General features: G+C 51.6%; 1 protein-coding gene across 3 annotated transcripts in view; it reads right to left on the bottom strand.

The window, feature by feature from the left end:
- The window catches only part of Nfatc2 (nuclear factor of activated T cells 2), a 110,979-nt gene that overhangs the window by 19,177 nt on the left and 70,281 nt on the right, over positions 1-21,521 (bottom strand). For all 3 annotated transcript variants that reach the window (XR_009057749.1, XM_057781459.1, XM_057781458.1), the window contains exons 7-9: positions 7,948-8,003; positions 7,261-7,387; positions 4,842-5,534 (exon numbers count right to left, since the gene is read on the bottom strand). Coding sequence is in view for 2 of the 3 variants with exons in the window: in XM_057781459.1 (XP_057637442.1) it covers positions 4,842-5,534; positions 7,261-7,387; positions 7,948-8,003 (876 nt within the window). In the remaining variant the exon portion in view is untranslated. The remainder of the gene's footprint in view (positions 1-4,841; positions 5,535-7,260; positions 7,388-7,947; positions 8,004-21,521) is intronic.

The following is a 21,521-nucleotide window of genomic DNA, read 5'->3' as shown; positions in this document are numbered from 1 at the left end:
CTTGCTTTTTGGGGATGTGCTTTTCCATAGAGAAGTAGGTTACAGCTGGAGTAGATATTTGAGGGAAATAGATTCATATATTACATAAACACACAAGATTACTTTAGGTGTGGCCTGGGAGACGGGGGGCCCAGCACGGTCTAGAGGGTGCTGGCAGATGGCTCAGTGGATAATGTACTTGCCATGAAGATCCAGGCTGTCATTTTGGGGTGGCCCATTTGTAGCACTACACTATTAATTTGGGGTGGGTGTTAATATAGTTCAATATTTAAATACAGTGGAAAATACTCCGTTTTCACCCAATGTCTACTGCTCATGCATTTCCTATGAAGAACAAGAGCCAAACAGCTTTCAAAACAGCACTTTCGACACCCACAGATGCTTGGTCACATGCATGCACAAGCTAGGCTGTCCCCACAGGTCACCTCCAGGCTCTGGCCAGCACAAGACCACATCCTCTCTCCTCAGGAGGGAGAAAGACAGCAAGGATGCCTGCAGATTTGGGCCCTGGTCCTTCTGCACCCACAGTCTCCTTCCTGTGGCTAAGACCCAAGGGCACGCCCATGCCCCCAAGGCCTGTGGTAGACTTGGTGGTGAGCTGGCCTGATGACCCTCAAACCACAGTTCAGCTGTGGCATCACCATGGCTCCCAGGAGGCGTCATCAATGGTGAGAGTCACAGGTGACAGTCACTGCTTCCCAGGCATTGCTCCCAAGGGTCTGCATCCAGGCACGGAACCACAGCCACCCTGCAATCATACTAAGGAAGTGGTGGAGGTGACCTACACTCTTGTCCTACTTTGGCACTTCTAGACGCATCTAGAACAACCCAACTTGGGGAAAGATGCTCACCTCGGCTCCATCTCCTTCCTGCTGGGGATTCACCTTCTCCAACATCAGCTGTGTCTAAAATTAATGTGCATCCCAGGGCCACACTCTGAGGTTAGACTACAGACCTTGTTGGGCCCTATGAATATAGTTGGTGTTATCTAAATGTGCAAACCCATGAAAACACTTATCACCCAGGTCACTGTCAGTAAAAGAATCATTACAGGAAAAATTGTGTAAAAACTATTTCTTTCCAGAATTTTCCACTTAATATTTTGGACTGGAGTTGAGCATAAGAACCTGAACTGAAGAACAAAAATCCAAAGATAAGGGAGGTGACTATAAACTTTTGGTTGTCCTGGAAACGGCACGTGAACTTGACTCTTGCCCCCCTCACATCTGTTTCCCAAAGGCAGCCAGAGCCACCTTCTCCAAAGATATCCAGATCCCTGCTGCAGAAAACCCCCAACACCACCTGCTGCACTGACTTCCAGGTCACCTTCACCTGCTGTTCCCAATCCCCCCACCCCGAAATGCTCTCCCTTCAGACCTTCCCATGGCAGTGCTCACCTCCCTGCTGCCCGCCAGCTCCTACCTGTGTGATGTCCCTCATCTGTCATCATTCAACCCCTTAGACACTGGCACTTAGACACTGGCATCTACACTGCATCTTTCCCCAAACATAACAAATGCTTCAAGACAAGGCTTTCTTACCCCTCCACACACACAAAGCCCAGGACAGTGCCTGGTTCAGGCAGCAGTCAGAAAATATATGGAGGTCTGGGCATGAACAGTGGGAGATGAGAGGCCAAGGACCACTGTGGAGGACGAAGTGGGAGGACAGGGAGAGCTGGAGAGGATGGAGAAGGGATGGGGGAGGGACTCGGTTACTGGACCAGCTGCCATGTGCAGCCTGAACTGCCCAAGCACAATCTGGGGCTCTAGGGGGAGAGAGTAGATCCACGGCCCAGGACAAAGCAGGTCAGCATTGACAGATGACATGTCAAGGGCAGGTGAAGGGGACCCACTGCACCAGAATGTCACACATCTCCCATTTTGAGGAGACTTTTGTAAGCATCTTTAAGCACCAGAGTGGGGAAAGCAGATGAGCTCTCAGCCCAAGAAGGAACAGGCCCCAAACAATGAAGAATATGAGGGAAGGAAGCCCAAAAGAGGGGCACAAGGCAGGACACTTGGTCATGGGCCAAGTTTGGAGACACTGGGGTGTGGCGCTCCTTGGACCCAGGGGAGAGGCTGGGCAAACTTCCAAGGTCAATGTTTGCCTCTGTGCAGAGACTCATGTCTACTGTGTCCTGCTCACACACCGCCAGTGTGTGCCAGTTCTGGGCTCACTAGCTCTGGCTTCAGGGAGTGAGACCCCTTTGAATGACAACCGAAAGGAGCCCAAACCCAGTCACCCTCAGGCAGATGGACGCATGTCTCGAGTCTGTCTGCTTTAAACCCCAAACAACAGATCAAGAACCCCACACCACAGAGGAATGTATGCAAGGTTCTGGGTGCAGGGCCAGGTCTCTCGGGAGAATCCAAAGCCCTAGCAAACAAAAGCCAAACTGCGCCCACATTTTCTGAGTTCGCCCCAGAGCACAGCAGGCCACACCAAGCAGAACTTTGGGAACAAAGCAAGCCAAGCACCAAACTGGCCAATGACCACTTGCTGCCTTGAGGACACATGACTCAGGTCCAGGGAGACAAAGTATAGATGGAGAAATCTGAATATAGTGTTTGAGGGACCAGCGCCGGGCTGCAGGAGCAGACATGCTGTGGGCCACACCTCAAGGGCTGTGGGCAGACAGAGGACAGAGACCGTGGGAATGGCTCCCCTCAAAGGGCACCTCCTGGTTTTACAGATTTTTTTTAATGTCAACCAGGACAGTCAAGGCTCTGAGAAGTCCCACAACACCCTAACCTTTTCACTTTCTAAAACCACAGAACCTTCCTACAGAGGATTCCCCACCGAGATTGGAGATGGGGGGGTCACAAGCGTGGTGAAGGGGTACTGAAGAAAAGCTTCCTGCAGTAGAAGCCATCTGCGCTCAAATCTCTCAGAGCGGAATCATGTTGGGGGAGGGGAGCCCACCCCAACACACTGTGAGCCTTCCTATAGATTCCCCATAGGGCCCCCAAACCCAGCTGCTTCCTCTGTGGCATGAGTCATCCCTTCTGCACATCTGTGGCAGACACAGATGACCACCTGACTGACCCACTGAAGCATCTACCAGCAGGTTCCATAACTGAGGTGACTCGCCTTCATCTTTAACACAAGATGATGGGGGGGCACATCTCTGCTCCCAGAGACGAAATCAACCCCTCTATGGAGGCTGCTGGGAAACACCTGGCCTGTTCCCTAAAGCTCCTTGCCTCAATGGGTCAGTCCCCTGCCTCCACACGAAGTGAGGCCAGGTACACACTGAGGATGGTGGGAGCTGCAGCTCTGTTGAGTTCTCTTTGCCAACAGCCCTCTTTGAATCAAGCAGCGAGACTGGCTCTCACTGGGATGTCTAATATTCACAGGTAGAGCGTACAGAAGTCCCTCACCACTGCACTTGACCCCCATCAGTTCACACAGCATTGCTATTGGGTTGGTCTGCCCAGGCACGTGGGGCCATGCTTTAGTAAGTGTCCCAAAAGGTCGTTGCTCAAAGAGGTTTGACTTTGGTTGATAGTTCCATCACACAGATAAATGCTGTCAGAAGTCTCAGAACACCCAGGTAGCCAGGCTGAACAAGAATTCAGACTCTGAGCAAACGCAGCATAATTTCCTGTCACCCACAGGGCTCCATGGTAACCACGGCAACTGTTCTACGGCATCCTTCCTTGTTCCCTGTTGGGTTCCTGGGAGTTAACGGTCCCAAGTTATTGTGCTTTCAGGGGTTGCTTGAACATTCCTAATCTAAAAATCCAAAATGCTCTAAAATTCCAAACTTGAGGATCAAAATGATTCCCAGGAAATTTCAAACTCTCTATTTCTCCAGATTGCAGATTTGGGAATTAGGGAGGCAGGAATGGTCACGCAGTGTTACAGGGTGCCCCCAAATCTAAACCACTCTTGTTCCTGGATGTTCTGGGTGCGGGACCCTCCACCCTGTATCAGCTGCTACTGCCCATGAACTGGAGCTGAAGCTGCAGGCAGAGAGCAACTCGCCACTTAGAGTTTCTTTCTCCACTTCAGAAACCTCCCTCCCAGATTTCTGATTTTCTGGAGCCTCAAAGGGAAGAGAAGGCTCCTCAGCCTGCCCCAACCCTCTCTGCCCTCGGGCACTCTTTGCTCATCTCAGGTGAGTGCAGCCTTCCTCTGAGAGGCCAACTAACCCCTGTCTTAGCTGCTCTGACAAACCATGCCTCTGTCCAGGCCATGTGCCCACAAGCTGGGGGCACCTTCACACAAAGCCTTCTTCCACTCTCTCCCTGGCCCTACCCCCCATCAGCTGAGCTCGCCCCAACGGAAACCCATTGCTGCCCCCCATCAATGGTCTCTGTGTCCCAGCAACACGTGCCAGAGCTGCCCGCAGCCCTCATTCATGCTCCGGATAGAGCCCCTTTCAAGGCTGTGCTCCCTGCTCACTCTCCACCCCGCCCCTGTGCACGGAAGAGGCCGTAAAGTGGGATTTTTCCTCCACGGGAAAGAAAGAAATCTTCCTTTCTGCTTTCCTGCCGTTCATCTAAATCTGGCCCCGGAAAGAGTATGGAAGTGGTGGGACAGGCCCAGTTCATGACCTCAGGGGACACTCCAGTGGCCAGAACTCCCTTCATTGGCTTTTTCTACTGGAGCGGTTGGAGGGGGCACCTATGACTGCCAGCACTCACCCCAAGCTCCCGCAGTGAGCTGGTACGCGTGTGACAATAGAGGTTATCTTATATCATCCCTCAGGTTAAAATGGAGATACTAAGGCCCAAGGAGGTAGCAGGGTAGACTGGGCTGTATGGGGGGGTGGTCCAGGATGGGGACATGGAGGGCACCTTCCTCAGGGACACTGAGCAAGCACAGCTTCTTACCGTCGTCCAGGTAGGTCTGGTCCAGGTTCTGTTCCTGTTTGACTGTCACTCCAGTGGGCATAGCGTCCTTCTGGTCACTGACTGGGGGTCCGTTTTTGGTAGCTCTGTGGCTCAGGGCAGTCTGTGGTTGGATGACTGTGGGGTAGGAGCCTGGGCTCAGCCTCTGGCCTTGGTTGATGGGAGGTGGGCCAGGCCTGGCTGAACCAGAGCCGAAGTTCTCACAGTACATGATATGCTGAAACTCCTGGTGCCCCCCGCCACGAAGCTGCTGGTTGGTGGGTGAGTAGTGAATCACGGGCGAGGCCTGCTGGGTAGCCGAGGATGTGTGTGGCAGGGTGGAGCCCTGGCCCTGGCCCTGAGAACCAGCATGCACCAGCACAGAGCGGTGGGCATCGGCCAGGCCCAAGGGTGCTGCCAGGAGGCCCGGCTGCTGGTAGCCCAGCAGGCCTGGACTCAGGCTCTTGCTCCTCTGGTAGAGAGCTGCCGCGGGGCTCTGCTGCTGGTAGCGAGCATCGGGGGATGACAGCCCCGAGCGGAACTGTTGGCAGGGGGCCATGGTAGCCACAAGACAGGAGGGGGACTCGGCCAGCATTGGGTGCTGTGGGTAATATGGCTGGCTCCCCAGGCTTCCATGGGCAGGGCTGCAGATCAGAGAAGGGTCATACTCATCGGGCTCCGTCTTGATGGCAGGGGCTGTGGAGAGAAAAGTGCAGGGCTGCAGCAATCACGGCAACTTCTGAGTGTGTGCCGAGGAGGAGGGGCACTTTGAGAAACCAAGTGGGTGGGAGCATGGCTGGTGTGTGGCTCATTAGCCTTGGGCCACAAGATCCCCCCTGGAATTGTCATCAGGTGAAACTCGACCTTGGCAATGCCCTTGAACTGCAGACTTTGCCAGCTGTGGATGGGTGGATGGTGGGATCGACTCGGTGTTGGAGTCTGAGTAGCCTTGTTCCTTAAGGTAAGAGCTGGGAGAAATTGTGGTGACTCCCCCGCCTCTCGAGCCATCTGTCCCCATGGTCTCTCTGCAGTGTCCCTCCTACTGGACACTGTCCAACATAGTCAGCGATGTTCAGTCGTCACTGCCGACAGGGTCTAGAGTCACCTAGGAGACACTCCTCTGGGTATGTCTATAAAGGAGTTTCTCCATGGGGTGCGTGTGAAGACCCGCCCTGAATGAGGGCAGCAGCATCCCGAGGGCTGGGCTCCTAGACTGAAGAAGTCTCCATCTGTTTTCTGACTGTGATGCAGTGTGACCAGCCTTGTCCCTCTCCTGCTGTCCCCACCATGAAAGGCGCTACCCCTCTAAATGTCAGAATAAAACCTTCACCCCTTAAGTTGCGTCTGTCAGGTATTGTTCACAGCAAGGAGGAAAGCAGGCCACCCCTTCCCAGCATCCTCCCTTAGCATCACCAGGCTCAGGAGGGAGGGACAGCTACATGAACAGACAAGAGGATTGTCACCAAGGGTGGGCGGGGCAGCCTCCTGAGAGGCAGGGTTGGAGGAGGCGATTATGTCCACAAATGCCACGCAAAGGCAGTGTCTCAGTTCTAGACAGCTAGAGACCTAAGGGTGGGCCTTGCTAGGGTTCCATTTCACCAGCCGAGCACTGACGCGCAGCCCAGGGAGGCCCTGCTACCGCAGATTGGGGGAGAACGTCAGAGCACAGCGGCGACAGCCTTCTTGCTGAGAGGACTGCTCCACATGCAGGGTTTGTGTGAGGTTTTCTCTCTCTGCAGCTTTGGGGCCACGGGAAGCCACTTCTGATGCTGACGGCACGGCACACCAGTCCCCGTGGTGGCACCCTCATAGGGATCACACAAGTCTACCATGCACCCTGCTGAAGCCGAGAGCCCAATCAGAGACAGTGGGGCTTCAGAACCGGGACTGCAGGTTTACAGCCCAGTGGGCCTTCCCTGGCCTGGCGGGGGCAGGAACGGGCTTTTCCCCAGCTGCTGTGGTTACCTAACCTACCAGCTACCTTGGAGCTGTAACTAGAGCCACTCTATGAGGTTAGTTCCACTTTTTCAGGCCTACAGAATTTCATGAATGAGACCTTCTGGTCTGGGTGTGCCTCTAGTAACCCCACCCATGTGGGGACAGTCAAGGACCCTGAGAGTTCTAGAGAATGTGGTCAAACCTAAGACAGGGAGGAGTAGCAAGAGACACCTGCTTAGCTGTCTACCTCCAAATGCCCGTACTACCACCAAGGAAAACACGCATGACAATGGCAGCTGGCACCAGTGGGCCACACAGGGAGCTACTCTCACACGGAAGTGCCTTCCAACACAAGCGGAAACTGAGGCTCAGAGTGGGTGAGTCACTTTCCCCAGGTAACCCAGCCAGGAGCAGACCTTGGGACTCCAGAGTCCCTGGCCAGTGCTGTCTGTGACCTTGAAGGGTGTCGGGGAGAATGCCTCACCTGGATGGTAGGTAAAGTGTTGTGGCTGACTTCGTTTTCTCTTTCCGTTGATGACGTAGAAGTTCACTTTTACGGGTACTCGGATGTGCTTGTTCCGATACTCGGGGATCTCAACAAAAAGCATGTTCTAGAAGGAAGCAGTTGTCATGAACTTGACTGTAAACAGCACGCCAGGATTCCTGCCAGGATCCCAATCAAGTCCACCCAGGCCCACCACGGCAGGCCCTCTGGCTTCGTTCTCCACATCTACAGCGAAGGGAATTTAACTTTTCGTCCCAGCAAGGAAAGCTGGTCTAGCAAAGTGTGTCAGATGTCACGGTCACAAACCAAAGGGCCTGGGGCTCCCTAAGTGGCAAGCACTCATTACGTGCAACTTGTACTTGTGAGTAACTGTGATATTCAGTGTGGGGAGGAGGGAGGGAAGAGGGAGATGGAAGGAAGAAGGGAGGAGGAGGGAGAGACAGATGGGAGGGAGAAGGGAGGAAGAGGGAGGGAGGAGGAGGGAGGGACAGATGGAGGAAGGAAGGATAGAAAGGGGAGAGGGAGTAAAGAAAAAGAAGGAAAGGAAGGAGAGAAAGGGGGAAAGAGGGAGGAAGGAGGGAAGGAGAGGGGGACGGGGGAAGGGTGAGCAGGGGACAGAAACCCCAGCCGGAACTCTGAGCTCTTGGGGCCATTTTGGGGGCTTACAGGCTGGCTCTTGTCTTTATCCACCGTGGCTTCCATCTCCCAAACCTGCTGCCCATCTGGAAAACACAAAAAACAACAGTCTTTGAAGGACCCAAAAGCCAACGACGTAAGACAGAGCTGACAAATCACATTCTCCATCGTACCACTGTAGTGAGGTGTGTCGGTGTGTCGGTGTGCCTGTGGTGGGGGACAGGGAGGGAGAGAATGTATGTGTGTGAGAAAGAACGCGATATGTGACAGCGCTGTGTATGTGTGAGACAGAGTTGGGTGTGAGAGAAGAGTTGTATATAAAAGTGTGCATGTGAGACTGTGTGTGAGAAAGTGTGTGTGTGTGTGCAGGAGAGAAACATGGTGCCAGTAGGAAATTCAGGATTAAAAGAGCTAAGACTTGGAGGAACCGCAGACTCCGCCACCGTGATCTCTTTCCATCCAAACGCCTATTTCTCTTTCTTAAAATAAAATCAGTGTTCTACAAGGCACCTGATCACATCTGTCTATTTCCAGAAGGTCCTCAAGCCCAAGGCTGTCTCAGGAGCCTCGTGATAGTCCAGGCTTGTTACCAGCGTCCCCTCATCCTAGCACAGATGGTTTAGCTATCCCACTCTTAATCAGGACAGAACAGGTGGCCTGAGTGTGCCTGACTCATGGGTCATCAGGAGGCGAGGGAACCCCTTAGCCCACTCCATGCTACCATGTGAGTCACCATTGCAGTGAGAGGGCTCTGCTCAGCAGTGGCCTCTCCTTCTCGGGGGCAGAGGGCCCTTCATTCCCCCAGTCTGAGGCCAGCAAACGGGGCCAAACAAAACTCTTGATTTTCAAATTATAGATTTCTCCCCTGACCACCTACACTGAAGCTGGGCAGTTCTCACTGAAACAAAACATTTCCGTGAGGGTTTCCAGGGTGTTTGTGGAGCGCGAATGCTGAAGAATATTAAATGGTTTTATGAGAAAGGAAACATTCTCGAAGCTAGCACATGGTTGGAAAATGCTGAGTCAAAGTCCACTGGGTTCTTGACTCGGCAGAGGCTCCAGCACAGTGGGCTGCAAGACAGAGCACAGCCCAACATCTGGCCTCAGAGCCCCGTCTCTTCCTGGAGCAGAGCTGCTAGTGTCTGCTGTAATCGCTTAGGACCCCCAATTTTGAGGGTCAGCCAGAGAGAAATGGGCCGTGAGCAGCACTTGAACTTACTCACCTAGGAGTATGCCTCTCCCTTCCAAAGTAAAACTCCTGTAATTGCTACAAAGCGGGTGTGACTGGAGGTTCTCATGGCAAAGGATAAGAGGGAGTGCTTGGTGACAGCCAGTTTCAGCCCTGGCTTTGTGGTTCAATGGTGTGCAAGTTTGAACGTGGACTCTAGCAGGCTCATGAAAGGCAGGGTATGACCACACTTGTGCCTGTCTCCCCAGTGCTGTAGGAGTGAATACAGGAGGGTCTCTGAGGGTCACTAGCTGCCAGCCTAGCTCTAGGTTCAGTGAGAGACCCTAGCTCAAAACAATAAGGCAAAATGTGATGAACAGGGCACCCAAAGTTCTCCTCTGGCTGCTACGATGGTACACACAGGCATGTGTGCACGTATGCACGCGCGCGTGCACACACACACACACACGCGCGTGCGCGCATACATATATACACCACACTCCCGAAGTGAGATACAAAGTGATAGAGGAGGACACCCAACATCAGACTCTGGGGATGTGGAACACCCTTCTGTAAGAAGGTGATTTAGCCAATAGCCAAGCAGAATATAGCAAGGTGGGAAACCCAAGCAAAAAGACAGAGAGAAAGAAGGCAGAGTCAGAGAGATGCCAGCAGCCACTGGGGAAGCAAGATATGAGGCAAAAAGTCACAAGTCTCATGGTAAAATATAGACTAGAAATGGGTTAAGTTTTAAGAGTTAGTTAATAATAAGCCTGAGCTAATAGACCAGACCGTTTATAATTAATATTAAGCCTCAGAGTGGTTATTTGAGAACTGGCGGGCAGGAAACCAACCTCCAGTTACACTCTGACCTCCACACGCACACATACAGATACAGGTGCGCTCTCTCTCTCTCTCTCTCTCTCTCTCTCTCTCTCTCTCTCTCTCTCTCTCTCACACACACACACACACACACACACACACCACATGTATATATACCATATACCCAAAGTAAGGTGAAGGACAATAGAGGAGGACACCCAACATCAACCTCTGACTTCCACATGCACACACACAGATGTAGATGGTCACAAACAGGTGCGCGCGCATGCACACACACACACACACACACCCCACATACACACAGAGATAGCAGAGGGAGGCAAGTATAGACATTCTTCCTGGTCTTAGATCCCTATGGAAGGGACCAGGTGATGTAGTCTTGGCTGTCTATCGACCACATTGTAAGAAAAAACGAAGAGCCATAATGGGATATACAAAACTGTCATCAGCTGGAATGACTACCAAGGGCCAGGAGAAGCCACTCCAGAGGCAGGAGAAATGGTGGCCAAAGGGACACCAAAGGCACCTGGCTGGAAGCCATCAACACACAGGCTCCACAGTGTGCAAAGAGCCAGACAGGACTAGCCCAGGGTTATCCTTGCTTTTATGTCAAAGATCGGCCCAAGGTCATCGACAGAGACCCAGGCTGCATAGCCAGGCTCTGTGGGCTCCAACCTTGCTCACTGACTGCAGCCTGAATGCTGAGCTAGAAGCCCATGTGGGAAGCAGTAAGGGGTCCCCCTCTTGCCCAGCTTCTCACTGCTTGAGTTTAATTCCATATGAGCTCACTGCTTGGGGGAGAATGTGGGAGGATGAGGCAGCAGCCAGCTGGGCTACAGGGTGACTCTCAAGAAACAGACAAAAAAGACAGAGGGGGAAGGAAGAAGGAAGGGGGAGGATACAGTTGATTGGGTTTTAGAGCTCATCCTTCGGAGGTACAGACAGAATTCCTTGAAGAACTGTCAAGAAGTTGAACTAATCCTTGATAATGTGGCACAGGAAATCCTGGCATGCAGAAGAGCAATGTTCACGATAGGGTATCTCATAGGCTATGTTAGATAATGGTTTTTGGGTCTATGGACCCAGGGGAAAAGGGCAGAGCCCTTCCCACCCTTACAGATGGGCATGACTACCCAAGGAGGCAACTGCCAATAGGAGCTTGAGTACAGTCTAGAAGTGAGTCAGCTCAGCACCACCAGAAGGGGAACCTAAGGCCCAGAGGAAGTTTGTGTAAAGACACAAGCTATTGAACCACAGCCCTCCAAACGACAGTCAAGCCCAAGCAAACAGCAAGGGAGAGGCTCCCAGAGAACCAACAGAGGAAGGTGGCCAGCTCTGAGACACTGAGAAAGGACATTTGTAGGCAGGACCTTGCAGTCACCCCTGCTGCAATGACAGATTCACCAGCCCTCCTCAAGTCCTTCCTGCCTCCTGTGCCCAGTGACACCGCCACACTTCTGCCATGACCCTCAAGGTCCTGTCTATTCCAGTTCCGGCCTTGCTGCTCAGGGCACCATTCTTAACTAACTCTTAATGCCTGACCTGGTCCCAGCATCCTTTGTCCCTCAGACTTCAACCTGTTCCTACATATGCTGCCCCAAAGCATGTCTGGCCTTTACCCCACTAGTTAAGTTGAGTCCCAGTCAGAGAGGGGAGAACTGGTAGGATCGGGCATCCCGGACTGGGCACACTTCAGTGGCATCTCACCCCCCAGAGCTTAGGTGTCCACTCCTATCCTTAAGACTTGGGTTTCCTGGGGGTGCTGCTATGCAAGGTTGGGCCCCTGGAGCTGGCAGATGAGGGCTGTGGGGACAATGTGGGTGTAGGAGGAAATGCCCGCCCACTCCAGTGCATTGGCAGAGCTGTGAGACACACTCCCTAGAACCCTCTTTGGAAATGCCCTGCAACAGTGCTAACGTCTCCTCTCTGTCCCCAGCAGCATTCAGTCCATTTATCCCAAACTTCACAACTTCAGACCTGGCCTGAAATCTTTGCTTGCCCCAATTAGCTGTGCAGCCTTGGATAAGACGGTAAGTCTCTGTCTCCAATTTAAAACACAAGGGTTCTAGACCATGTACATCTCCTAGTGAGCATACAGATCAAAGTACAGGCTCCAGCGCTGTGTAAGCACATGGGGGATGTTCACAGGAGCTCTTATGCTGGCAGATATGTATATATATACACATATATATATACACATATATATATTATTTGAACATGAGCACATATCTCAACATGAGTTAAAATTGAAAATGCACACACATTTAAAGTCAGAGCTTATCAAGAATTTTCTGTTTGCAATGATAAATACATCTACCTGCAGGGCTTGGCTGGAATCTACACTGGGATGGTGTCTCTTACATGAGACGGCAACATGACTCCCTGATGCCTTGAAAAATGGGTCTTTTTAGAGGATTGGAGAGACAACTCAGGGGTTGGGAGTACTTGCTGCTCTTGCAGAGAACCCAGTTTCCATTCCCAGCACTCACAGGGTGGCTCACGACTGCCTGTGACTCCAGTTCCAGGGGACCCAATACCCTCTTCTGGCCTCTGTGAGTACTGCACTCACGTGGCATGTATACACATACATAATTTAAAGATAAATATTTAATATATATATAATATTTTAATGAATCTTTTCAAGCTGGGTGCCATGGCATACACCTGTAGTCTCAACCTTTGGGAAGCTGAGGTGGGAGGATGTGAGGGGAGGGCAAGGGAGGAGGGAAATGAGAAAGAGGAGTAAGGAGGAAGACAAAGAAGAAAGAAGGCTGGGTGCAAATGAAGATGCAGCCAGCAATGACCAAAGCCAACTGAGTCAGGCTCTCTGTTGTCTTTTGATTCTTCTGTGCACACTCACAGAGTTTGCCTGGCTGTGCACACTCACAGAGCCCACACTATTTGTGGCAGAATAGCTTCCAGTGGGAAGTAAAAACTGGCCCCATCACCCTGAAGGCTCACTCAGAGGCTGGGCTCAAGAGGGTGTGGTCTGCTATGGGTCTCTGGGCCACACTTTTGAGCAACCCTTGTTTCTTGTAGCCACACTAACAGGTGCACACGTCCTTGGGGTCATGGGGGAGGAGATGTTCTGAGTGTGGCTGAAGACTGCTGTCTTGAGGCACTGTCTTCAAAATTAACCCCAGAGACTTCCCTAAGGCTCACCTCACTCTGACCAGGTTCATCCCACTGCCAGCACTGACTGCCTGTGTGGCCGCAAGTGATCGCTAAGCCTCTATGTGCTTCAGTTTCCTCCAAGAATTGGGTTGAGTATTAAAATAGGCAGTTCAAAGAAATGCTCAACCAAAAGCTCAAGCCACCATGGATGTCACCACCACTCTACTTTAGAATTTGGGGTCTCACACTGGCCTCTAAGGAAAGAGAATTGGCTGGGTTTGGGGAGTGGGATTGTATTTGCATTCTTGGCTCAGTGAATAGAATGGTCATGGATGGAACTCACAGATAAGGTCTGGCTGAATCCATTATGGCAGCCTATAGCCAATAAAGGAAGAAAAGATGGACAAGTGAGTGGATTGACGGGTGGGTGTATGGGTTGATGTAGAGTGGATCAATGGATGATCGGATGGGTATATAGATAAACAGGACGATGGAGACATACGGACTGTGGGTGGATGATAGGTAGATGAATGGGAAGATATGGAAGGGTAGGGGAGTGGATAGATGATGGATGTGGGTGGGCGGACGGATGGGTGGACCAGTGTGAACATAGTGAATGATGGATAAATATACGGATGGGTGAGTGAGAGGTACATGGATGGGTGTGTGGGTGGCTAGGGAGACGGATGAATGGGTGGATGGACAGATGACTGGATGGGTGCGTAGACAGATGGAAAGATGGATAGGTGGATGGACAGATGGATGGGTGGGTAGATGGACGGATGTATGGGTAGATGGGAGGACGGATGGAGGAATGGGTAGGTGGACAGATGGATGGATTGGTGGGTGGACAGATGGATGGATGGATGGGTGGACAGACGGATGGATGGGTGGGTGGACAGAAGGGTAGGTAGATATCAACTATGCCAATATCGGGCAGTCCTTAGAATAAGGTAGATATTTTTTTTCTAACTAGAAAACACACCCCTATTTTACAAGAAGCACCCTGGCTCAGTATCTACAGAACAGTATATGTGTCATGAGACCATCTTGTGAGTCTATAAACATGGCTGCTTAGACATAGGCAACTACAGGTATGGGGAGGACTAATCTGTATTCTCAGGGATTAGCAGATAGAGGCAGGAGGATGGTGGGTTCCAGAACAGGCTAACCTATATAGCTGGGACCTGTCTCAAAAGCAAAGCCCTAAAAATCAGGGAGCCTCGGTCCCAGCCATTCCCAGGTCACACTTCTGGCTGAGAGGGCTTCATGCATATCTGCTCTCCTGAGATGAAATAAAGGAACTTGGTCTTGGAGCAGATATTTGGGGGAACTCCCTAAGTCTAAAGGGAACAGGGCTTGGTGGCTAACACAGAGGAGGCCCTTCCAGCTTAGTCAGAAGGGAAGGAAGAGCCAGGCATTTTGAGCAAAGGGGTTGGGGATAGAAAATCAAGGCTAAAAGGGAAGGGGGGTGGGGTCTCAACTCAGCAGACATCACAGGCTTTGAGTACCCTCATTAGGAGACCTGACCAGAGCGCACAGAGGACAGAAGGGCATGAGGAGGGAGGGATGATGGGATGGCGTGAGGATGGAGGAGATGACTAGATGGATGGAGGGATGGAAAGAGGGAAGGATGGACGAACAGAAAGACAATAAACAGACAGACAGGACTAGCAATAATGCTTGGTTGGTAGAGTGGTTGTCATGCCCAGTGCTGCATAAACGGGACCCCATGGCACATGCCTGAAATCCTAGCACTCGGGAAGTAGGAAGTAAGAGGATCAAAAGTTTAAGGTCATCAGCTGCATGGTGAGTTCAAAGGCAATATAGGCTATTTGAGACTCTGTCTTAAACAAACAGACAAACAAAACAGATGGGCAGAAGGAGGAAGAAATGGGGGCAGAGAGAAAGGAAAGGGGGATAGGAGGGAGAGGGAGAGAGAGATTGGTGTGCGGGCCTATGACTCTATGTCTGCTGGCAGCTCAGAAGGGCTAGGGATTTGGGCGGGGCTAACAGGAAGCAGCAGGCCTGGGGAAGGGGGCTGAGCCCCAACTGTCTGCCTGGAAGAGCCGGTGGTGTCATCACTCCCAGGAGGGGCCAGCCAGATCTCACAGATGTGCAGCACTTGGGCCCTGAGCTGCTGCTGCCCGGCTGGAACGTGTGTGGAGAAAATCCAAGAGTCAGTTCACTCAGGAAACCAGGCCCGAAGCATCCCCAGCTCTGCCCTCAAGCACCAAATAAATGAAGGCTGCTGAAGTCACCTCAGCCTACACTTCATGAGGGTTAACCAGTGTAAAGTGGGTCCTTCCTAGAGCACGGCACAGTTTGCCAGGCAGACGCACAGAGGTCAGGGATATCCTGGTGACACTGTTTGGACAGACTTACACAGATCTGCAGAGGAAGCCACTAGATGCCTACACCAAACCTCTCGACTCCCCTGAGTTGGTGGGGCACACCCCAGACCACTATGGCAGTGCCTCTTCTATTTCCCAGTATGCACTCGCCCCTCTTCCTGTCCATGCTCTAAAGATATCTGAGCAATCTTGAAACAGTAGCCACATTATACGAAACCTCCACCAATGTCCCCCTGCACTAGGGATAAAGCCAGACTCTTCTCCTTGCCTAGAGTCCCCAGAGGAGATGTCTCTTTCCAATGCTCCTCACCAAATCCATGGTCCACAGAACCCATCCCCATCATGGTCTGAGCTCCTGGACAGATCCTCTGGTCTGCCACTCTTTCTTACAGGGTCTATGCTTCCTCTGCTCCCTCCTTTAGGATTCTCAGAGCCGTGTCTTCTGGAAAGTTCCTTTCTGATCTCTCTGCCCAGAGTTGCCAGATGTCACCAATGAAAGCCGGGATGTCCAGTCACACTCAGATTTCATAACACCAAGTACTGCGTTCTACAAGCATGCATGCTCCTCTCTTTCTGCTGCCTGGGATGCAGGGGTGAGGGCAGCTCAAGGCTTGTCTGAGGGCCACAGAAAGCAGGCGTTCTGCACCCCAGCCCTTCTGCAGACTCTGTGCCCTGCTTATAAACAAGCCTGAAGTGTTTCACTCCACACACACACACACACACACACACACACGGTAGGGACCTTATCTGTCATGCTGCCCTTGACACACAGTAGGTGCTTAATAAATACCCAAGGGAGGATGTGGAAGTCCTGGGGGCCAAGTGTGTACAGAAGCCCATCTTCCACAGAGGCCCCCACCCCTCCTGCGACCTCTGTTCTCAGAGCTAAGCATCATCTACAGACAACTCTGCAGGCTGCAGACGCCAGGCACTTTGGGAACCAGGAAACTGGGGTTTTGGGGCCCTGCCCTCCACTGCTAAGTTCTGTCACCTCAAGGAAGTCTGTGGACAGCTGTGTGACTCAACACCCCCATCTGTGGAGGGGGAAGGGAGGGAGCTCTGCTGGGCCAGGATGCCAGAACCTAAAGGCTCTCCATGGGAAAGGGAGAGAATGTGCCAGGCGGGACGGTTCTGATAGCTAAGAAAGCGATGGGCCCTGCCTTGTGGACTCCATGTGGACAGGTCAGAGATCCTCCAGGGGGGCAACTGCTAACTTCAGGGCACCTACTGTGTGCCTGTACCTGCAGTCTCCATTTCCTCATTTATATTAAAACACCACTGACTCCATTTTAGAGTTTGGGAAACTGAGTCCCAAGGAAACAGCAGAGGACAGAATAGGGATTTTAACAGACACTCTGAAAGCTAAATCACTGACCAGCATGGTGGCTCACAGAGGCTACTGGCATCAAGGACAAATTCTTTTGTTTGTTTGTATGAGTTTTTTCTTTTTTAAGATGTGTTTTTCATTTTTGATGTTTTTAGACAGGCTATTATAGAGCTCAAGGAACCTAGAGCTTGCTTCATAGCTAAGGGTAACCTTGAACTTCTGATCTTCCCAACTCCACCTTCCAAGGGCTGGCATTACAGGTGTGCACCAACATGCCTGGATTAGTGATTAGCCCGTGCCGGGGATGGAACCCAGTGCTCCACGTGTGCTAGGCAAGTGCTCTACCAACTCAGCCACATCCAGTTCCCTGTTCCCTAGTGCTGGGATGACAGACATGTACCACCATGGCTGGTTCTGCCAATTTCTGAAGGCACAAACCCTTCCACTCAAGTTAACCAGGAAACTCCTTCCTGTGTTGCCTCTTCCCAATATTCCATACTGAGCAAGGATGCACAGGTAGGGAAGGCTCTCCGGGAAAGTGGGAGAAGGGACAGTTTGATCCCCTGAGGAAGTTGATCTGTGCAGGGAGGCAGGAGGCTTGGGCACACGTGCAGCTGTCTGAAAATAATGCATTTTTTGTCACTGCATAGGCTTCAGAGCTGCCGTCTGGACTCTGTCTTTGGAGGGGGTTGAGAGAGGGTATGGCACCGGCCTTGAGTGAGTCACCAAGGGCAAAGGTCTCCTGAGCCTTAGTCATGCCATCCAGCTTGGAGTCTAGTTTCCAGAGATCCTCCCAGCCTGGAGTCAGTACCGTCCAGAGCAGCCCACCCAGGCCCTGGGACCACACTCCAGGGAGAAGAACAGGTGCAGAAGGGGCTGTTGATAAGGTACCTCAGATCTGCTTGTCGCGTTCATTCACGGAAAAATACTTTCTGAACAAAAAGGTTTCAAAATATATTTTAAGCACATACATAATTCTATTTATTAAACAAAGCCCAAATGATACAGCCTTTGGGAACCTGGGAGCAATAAAGTGAGTCACGGCTGGCTTCAGTGACTCAGTGGGGATGAGGGGATTCCACCACCTACGCCTCCTCTTGAAAAAGAAAAAAAAATTTGCCTTCTGGACAGGTGATGGGAGCCTCTGCCATCAGACCACGCCAAGAAATCCATCCAACAAAACAAGAAACCCGCTTCAAAAAATTTCAGTTGTGGAGCTGAGTAATTCGATGTGGGCCTGTGTCCAGCCTACGCCCCCGCAGGACACAGAGAGCCCGGGAGTGGCTTGGCTGGGGCCAGGGGCCTGAATTAAGAAGGACTTACCAGCTGAAGAATTCCAAAACCCTGTGTCACATGGAGGAACCTTCCAAAACACTGGGTCGCGCCAGCCTTGAGAGTCACTCGGAGCCATGGTAACCCTGTCTCCTCAAGCAGACCGCTTGTGTTTTTGTGTCCTTAGATTTTTTCCTGTTTTGCAATGTTTTGCTGGGACCCCCGACTCTGCCTGAGGCCAGGGGCCAGGGGCCCGGGGCCAGGGTTCCCAGAGAGGGCAGGAACAGCCTGCCTCCCAGCCTGACCTTCCCTGGAAGGCTATGCATCTTTTGCTTTGCAGAACACCTGGGATCAGAACTGTCCTTGGTCATTCTCTTAACTTCTCTCTGACTCGATGGGAGAAATCACTCCAGAGCCCAGGCAAACAGCACTCTAGGGTTCCAGAGCTTTCCCCAGTTGAGGGCTAACCCAGGGTTCCCTGTTTGATATCTTTGAACTTCAGTCAACTTGTCTGTAAAACAGGGCTAGTAAAGACACTTTTCAAGGCTGGAGGGACAACAGAGGGGGATGGGACTTTCCTTCAGCATCACTCACACTCACACACACACACGATGCACAGAGACTGTTCTCAAAGTTGAGAGTGCAGCAGCAAACAGCGAGGCCCTGCTCCAAAGCAACCATCAGCATCAGTCTAAGGTGGGAACCAGCGGACAGGCAAAGGAATCGCTGAGTGCCACCTGGAGAACCAAGCATGTTAGTGGGACAGGACGAGATGACACCAGGTTAGGGGTTGAGCCATGAAGGTTTGAGAAAAAAACACCTCTCAAGGAAAGTGACTTCTATATAGTGGGAGACACCATGTGTGAAGGAAGGAACAAGGGAAGAATGTTCCAAAGCCAACAGCACATGCCAAGGTCCTGGGGCATGAAGGGGGCATGGAGCATCCAAAGACAGAATGAAGAGAGATTCTCTGCAGCCAGGGGAACCAGCGAGAGAGGATCAGCTGAGATCAGAGGGATGGGCAAATGTAGAGTTTCACGGGTCCCTGTAAGTCCTATGAAGAATTAAAAATAGGACCGAAACTCATAATAATTCTTATTATGACTGCCGCTATAAATAGGACCACACTTTCCAAAACACGGGGCTCTCCTAGCTCAGGCACCCCACGGCCCCTCTCCTCACTGTTTTTCCACCTCCTCAGCTTGTCCTCTTGATGGAGTGGAAAGTGCCAAGCCCGTTTTAGCGGACAGCTATAAAAAGCATGCTGAGGCTCCCAGTGCCGATGACCAAACTCTGCTGCTAAGATTAGCCCGGCGCTGTCCACCTTTCCTAATGAGAACAGCAGCTGGGATTCCCCTGCCTTGGAAAACTTCGGCCACCCCACCCTGTGTGCAGCGCCTACTGGCCAAGTGTCCATGGAGATGGACACAGGACCGGTTTTGGAAAAACCAACTTCAGTTACATGGATCTCCCTTGCAGGAGGTGAACCCCGGGGTCAAAAGAGCAGGCTCTGCACCTTGCAAATTATTAAGGACCCCCTGTCAGAGATGAGAGGAGCCACACACCCCTCTCAGGGAAGCCTACTTCTTGGGGGATACTCAGGGTGTCTCACTGGTGTGAAAGAGTCTCAGCAATGAAATAGAAACTGTGCCAACAGCTCAGCAGAACTCAGGGTTCTCCATCCCTACGACTGGGTTCAAGTCCATGCTTTGAGGAGAGAAGGGATCTTTAGAGCAAATCATCCCAGGTCTGAGCTTTTATAGACCCTGGAGCCACACAGCCTGAATGTAAGTCTTACACTACCAAGAACCAACTGTGTGATCTTCATTATGTCACCTAATGTCTCTGTGCTTAGTCTCACTGTGGAACTCAGGGAAGGGTAGTTCCTTTGGAGGGCTATCATGGGAATCAGATCGGCTAACCTACGCAAACGCTTAGACCAGAGCTTGGCTCAGGACGAGGGCTGTTGCTTCTGAACATCTCCTGGCTCTCTGGGTGAGCTCATCTTTGTTCTTCCCTTACAATGTGTAGTAACAAAAGGAAAGAGTAGTTTACTCGGCGTCCAATCGTGGATCAGAGCCCGTCATTTCATGGAGGTCACAGAGGCTGGAGTCTGAGACAACTGGTCGCCCAGCATCCATAATCAAGAACAGAGAGAAACAAATGCAGCCACGCTGCCTGTTTGCTTCTTTTCTTTTCACTCCTGTGCCTAAGGGATGGTGCCGCCCATAATGATTGTATCCTCCCACAGCAGGCTGGTTCTCCACAGACATCAGTCAACCCCATCTAGACAATTCCTCATGAAAACTCTCTTCCCGCCAGATGGTGGTGGTGCAATCCTTTAATCCCAGCTCTCAGGAGGCAGACACAAGTGGATCTCTGAGCTCAAGGCCAGCCTGGTCTACAAAACGAGTTCCAGGGCAGCTAGGGCTACACAGAGAAATGTTGTCTTTAAAAAACAAAAACAAAACGAACCACCTCTCTTCCCAGGTGATTCCAGGCTGCAACAAGGTGGCACCAAAAAGTAACCATCACACAGTTTAACCTCAAAGCCCGGGCTTGGGACCATGCAGCTGACCGCTGCACCCCCACTCCTAAGCTTGTCCAATCCAAATTCACACACAGACAACATATGCCTTACACAAGGCCTGTAGCCAGAGCTCTGAGGAGGCTGGAAGGCCACAAAGACAACCACAGGTGTCCGATGACCACAAGCTGTGCTCTCAGGGCACAGAACTCCTATGTGAACCCCTACTCCAGGGGCAGGGCTGATATGCCAGTTTACAGAGGGAGGCCAAACCACAGGCCGAGGTTACATACACAGGAAAGAGTGGTTTACTCAGCCCTGACCTTGATCGCCAATTTATTAATAATGGCATAATAATAAGTCAGCATGCTGAGTTATATGGGGAATGTGCCATTATGATGGTTCCCATTGGTTCAACTTGACTTTTCAAGGCCAAATGCTTCTCATGGTGAGGTCAAGGTGTGGATGGCTCTGGAAACCAAGAGAGCTACGCATCCGCCAACTGTTGTGGGATAATCTTTTATACACGGTGGAGATGTGTCTCTGCCTAATCTCATCTGCCAAAGCAACTTCTGATTGGCTTACTAAAGAACTGAGCAGCCAATAGCTAGGTAGGAGAGGCTAAAGTGGGACTCCCAGGGAGAAAGAGGAACAGGAGGGTGGGGGTGGAATCTGAGAGGCTGGAGATTTGCCATCCAGATACAGAGGAAGTGGGATGCACAGCATGGAGGAGAGGTAATAAGCCACGTGGCAGAATGTAGACCAATATAAATGGGTTAATATAAGTTATAAGAGCTAGTTGGGAACAAGCCTAAGATGTGGCTAAGCTTTCATAATTACTAAGAAGTCTCAGTGTCACTGTCTGGGAGCTGGTGGTCCATGAAAACTCTGAACGTAGCCAATGCCACTCCGTCAGCATTCTCTCATCCACTCAGGAAGCAGTGCATCAAAACTATTGACCCAGACACCCGGAACTTGCTGGCAGTCCCCAGCAGCAGG

The sequence above is a fragment of the Chionomys nivalis genome, chromosome 9 (genome assembly GCF_950005125.1).
Source record: "Chionomys nivalis chromosome 9, mChiNiv1.1, whole genome shotgun sequence".
Classification (NCBI taxonomy): Eukaryota; Metazoa; Chordata; class Mammalia; order Rodentia; family Cricetidae; genus Chionomys; species Chionomys nivalis.
The sequence above is the reverse complement of the archived record's forward strand: the minus strand, read 5'-3'. Positions and strand labels throughout refer to the sequence as shown.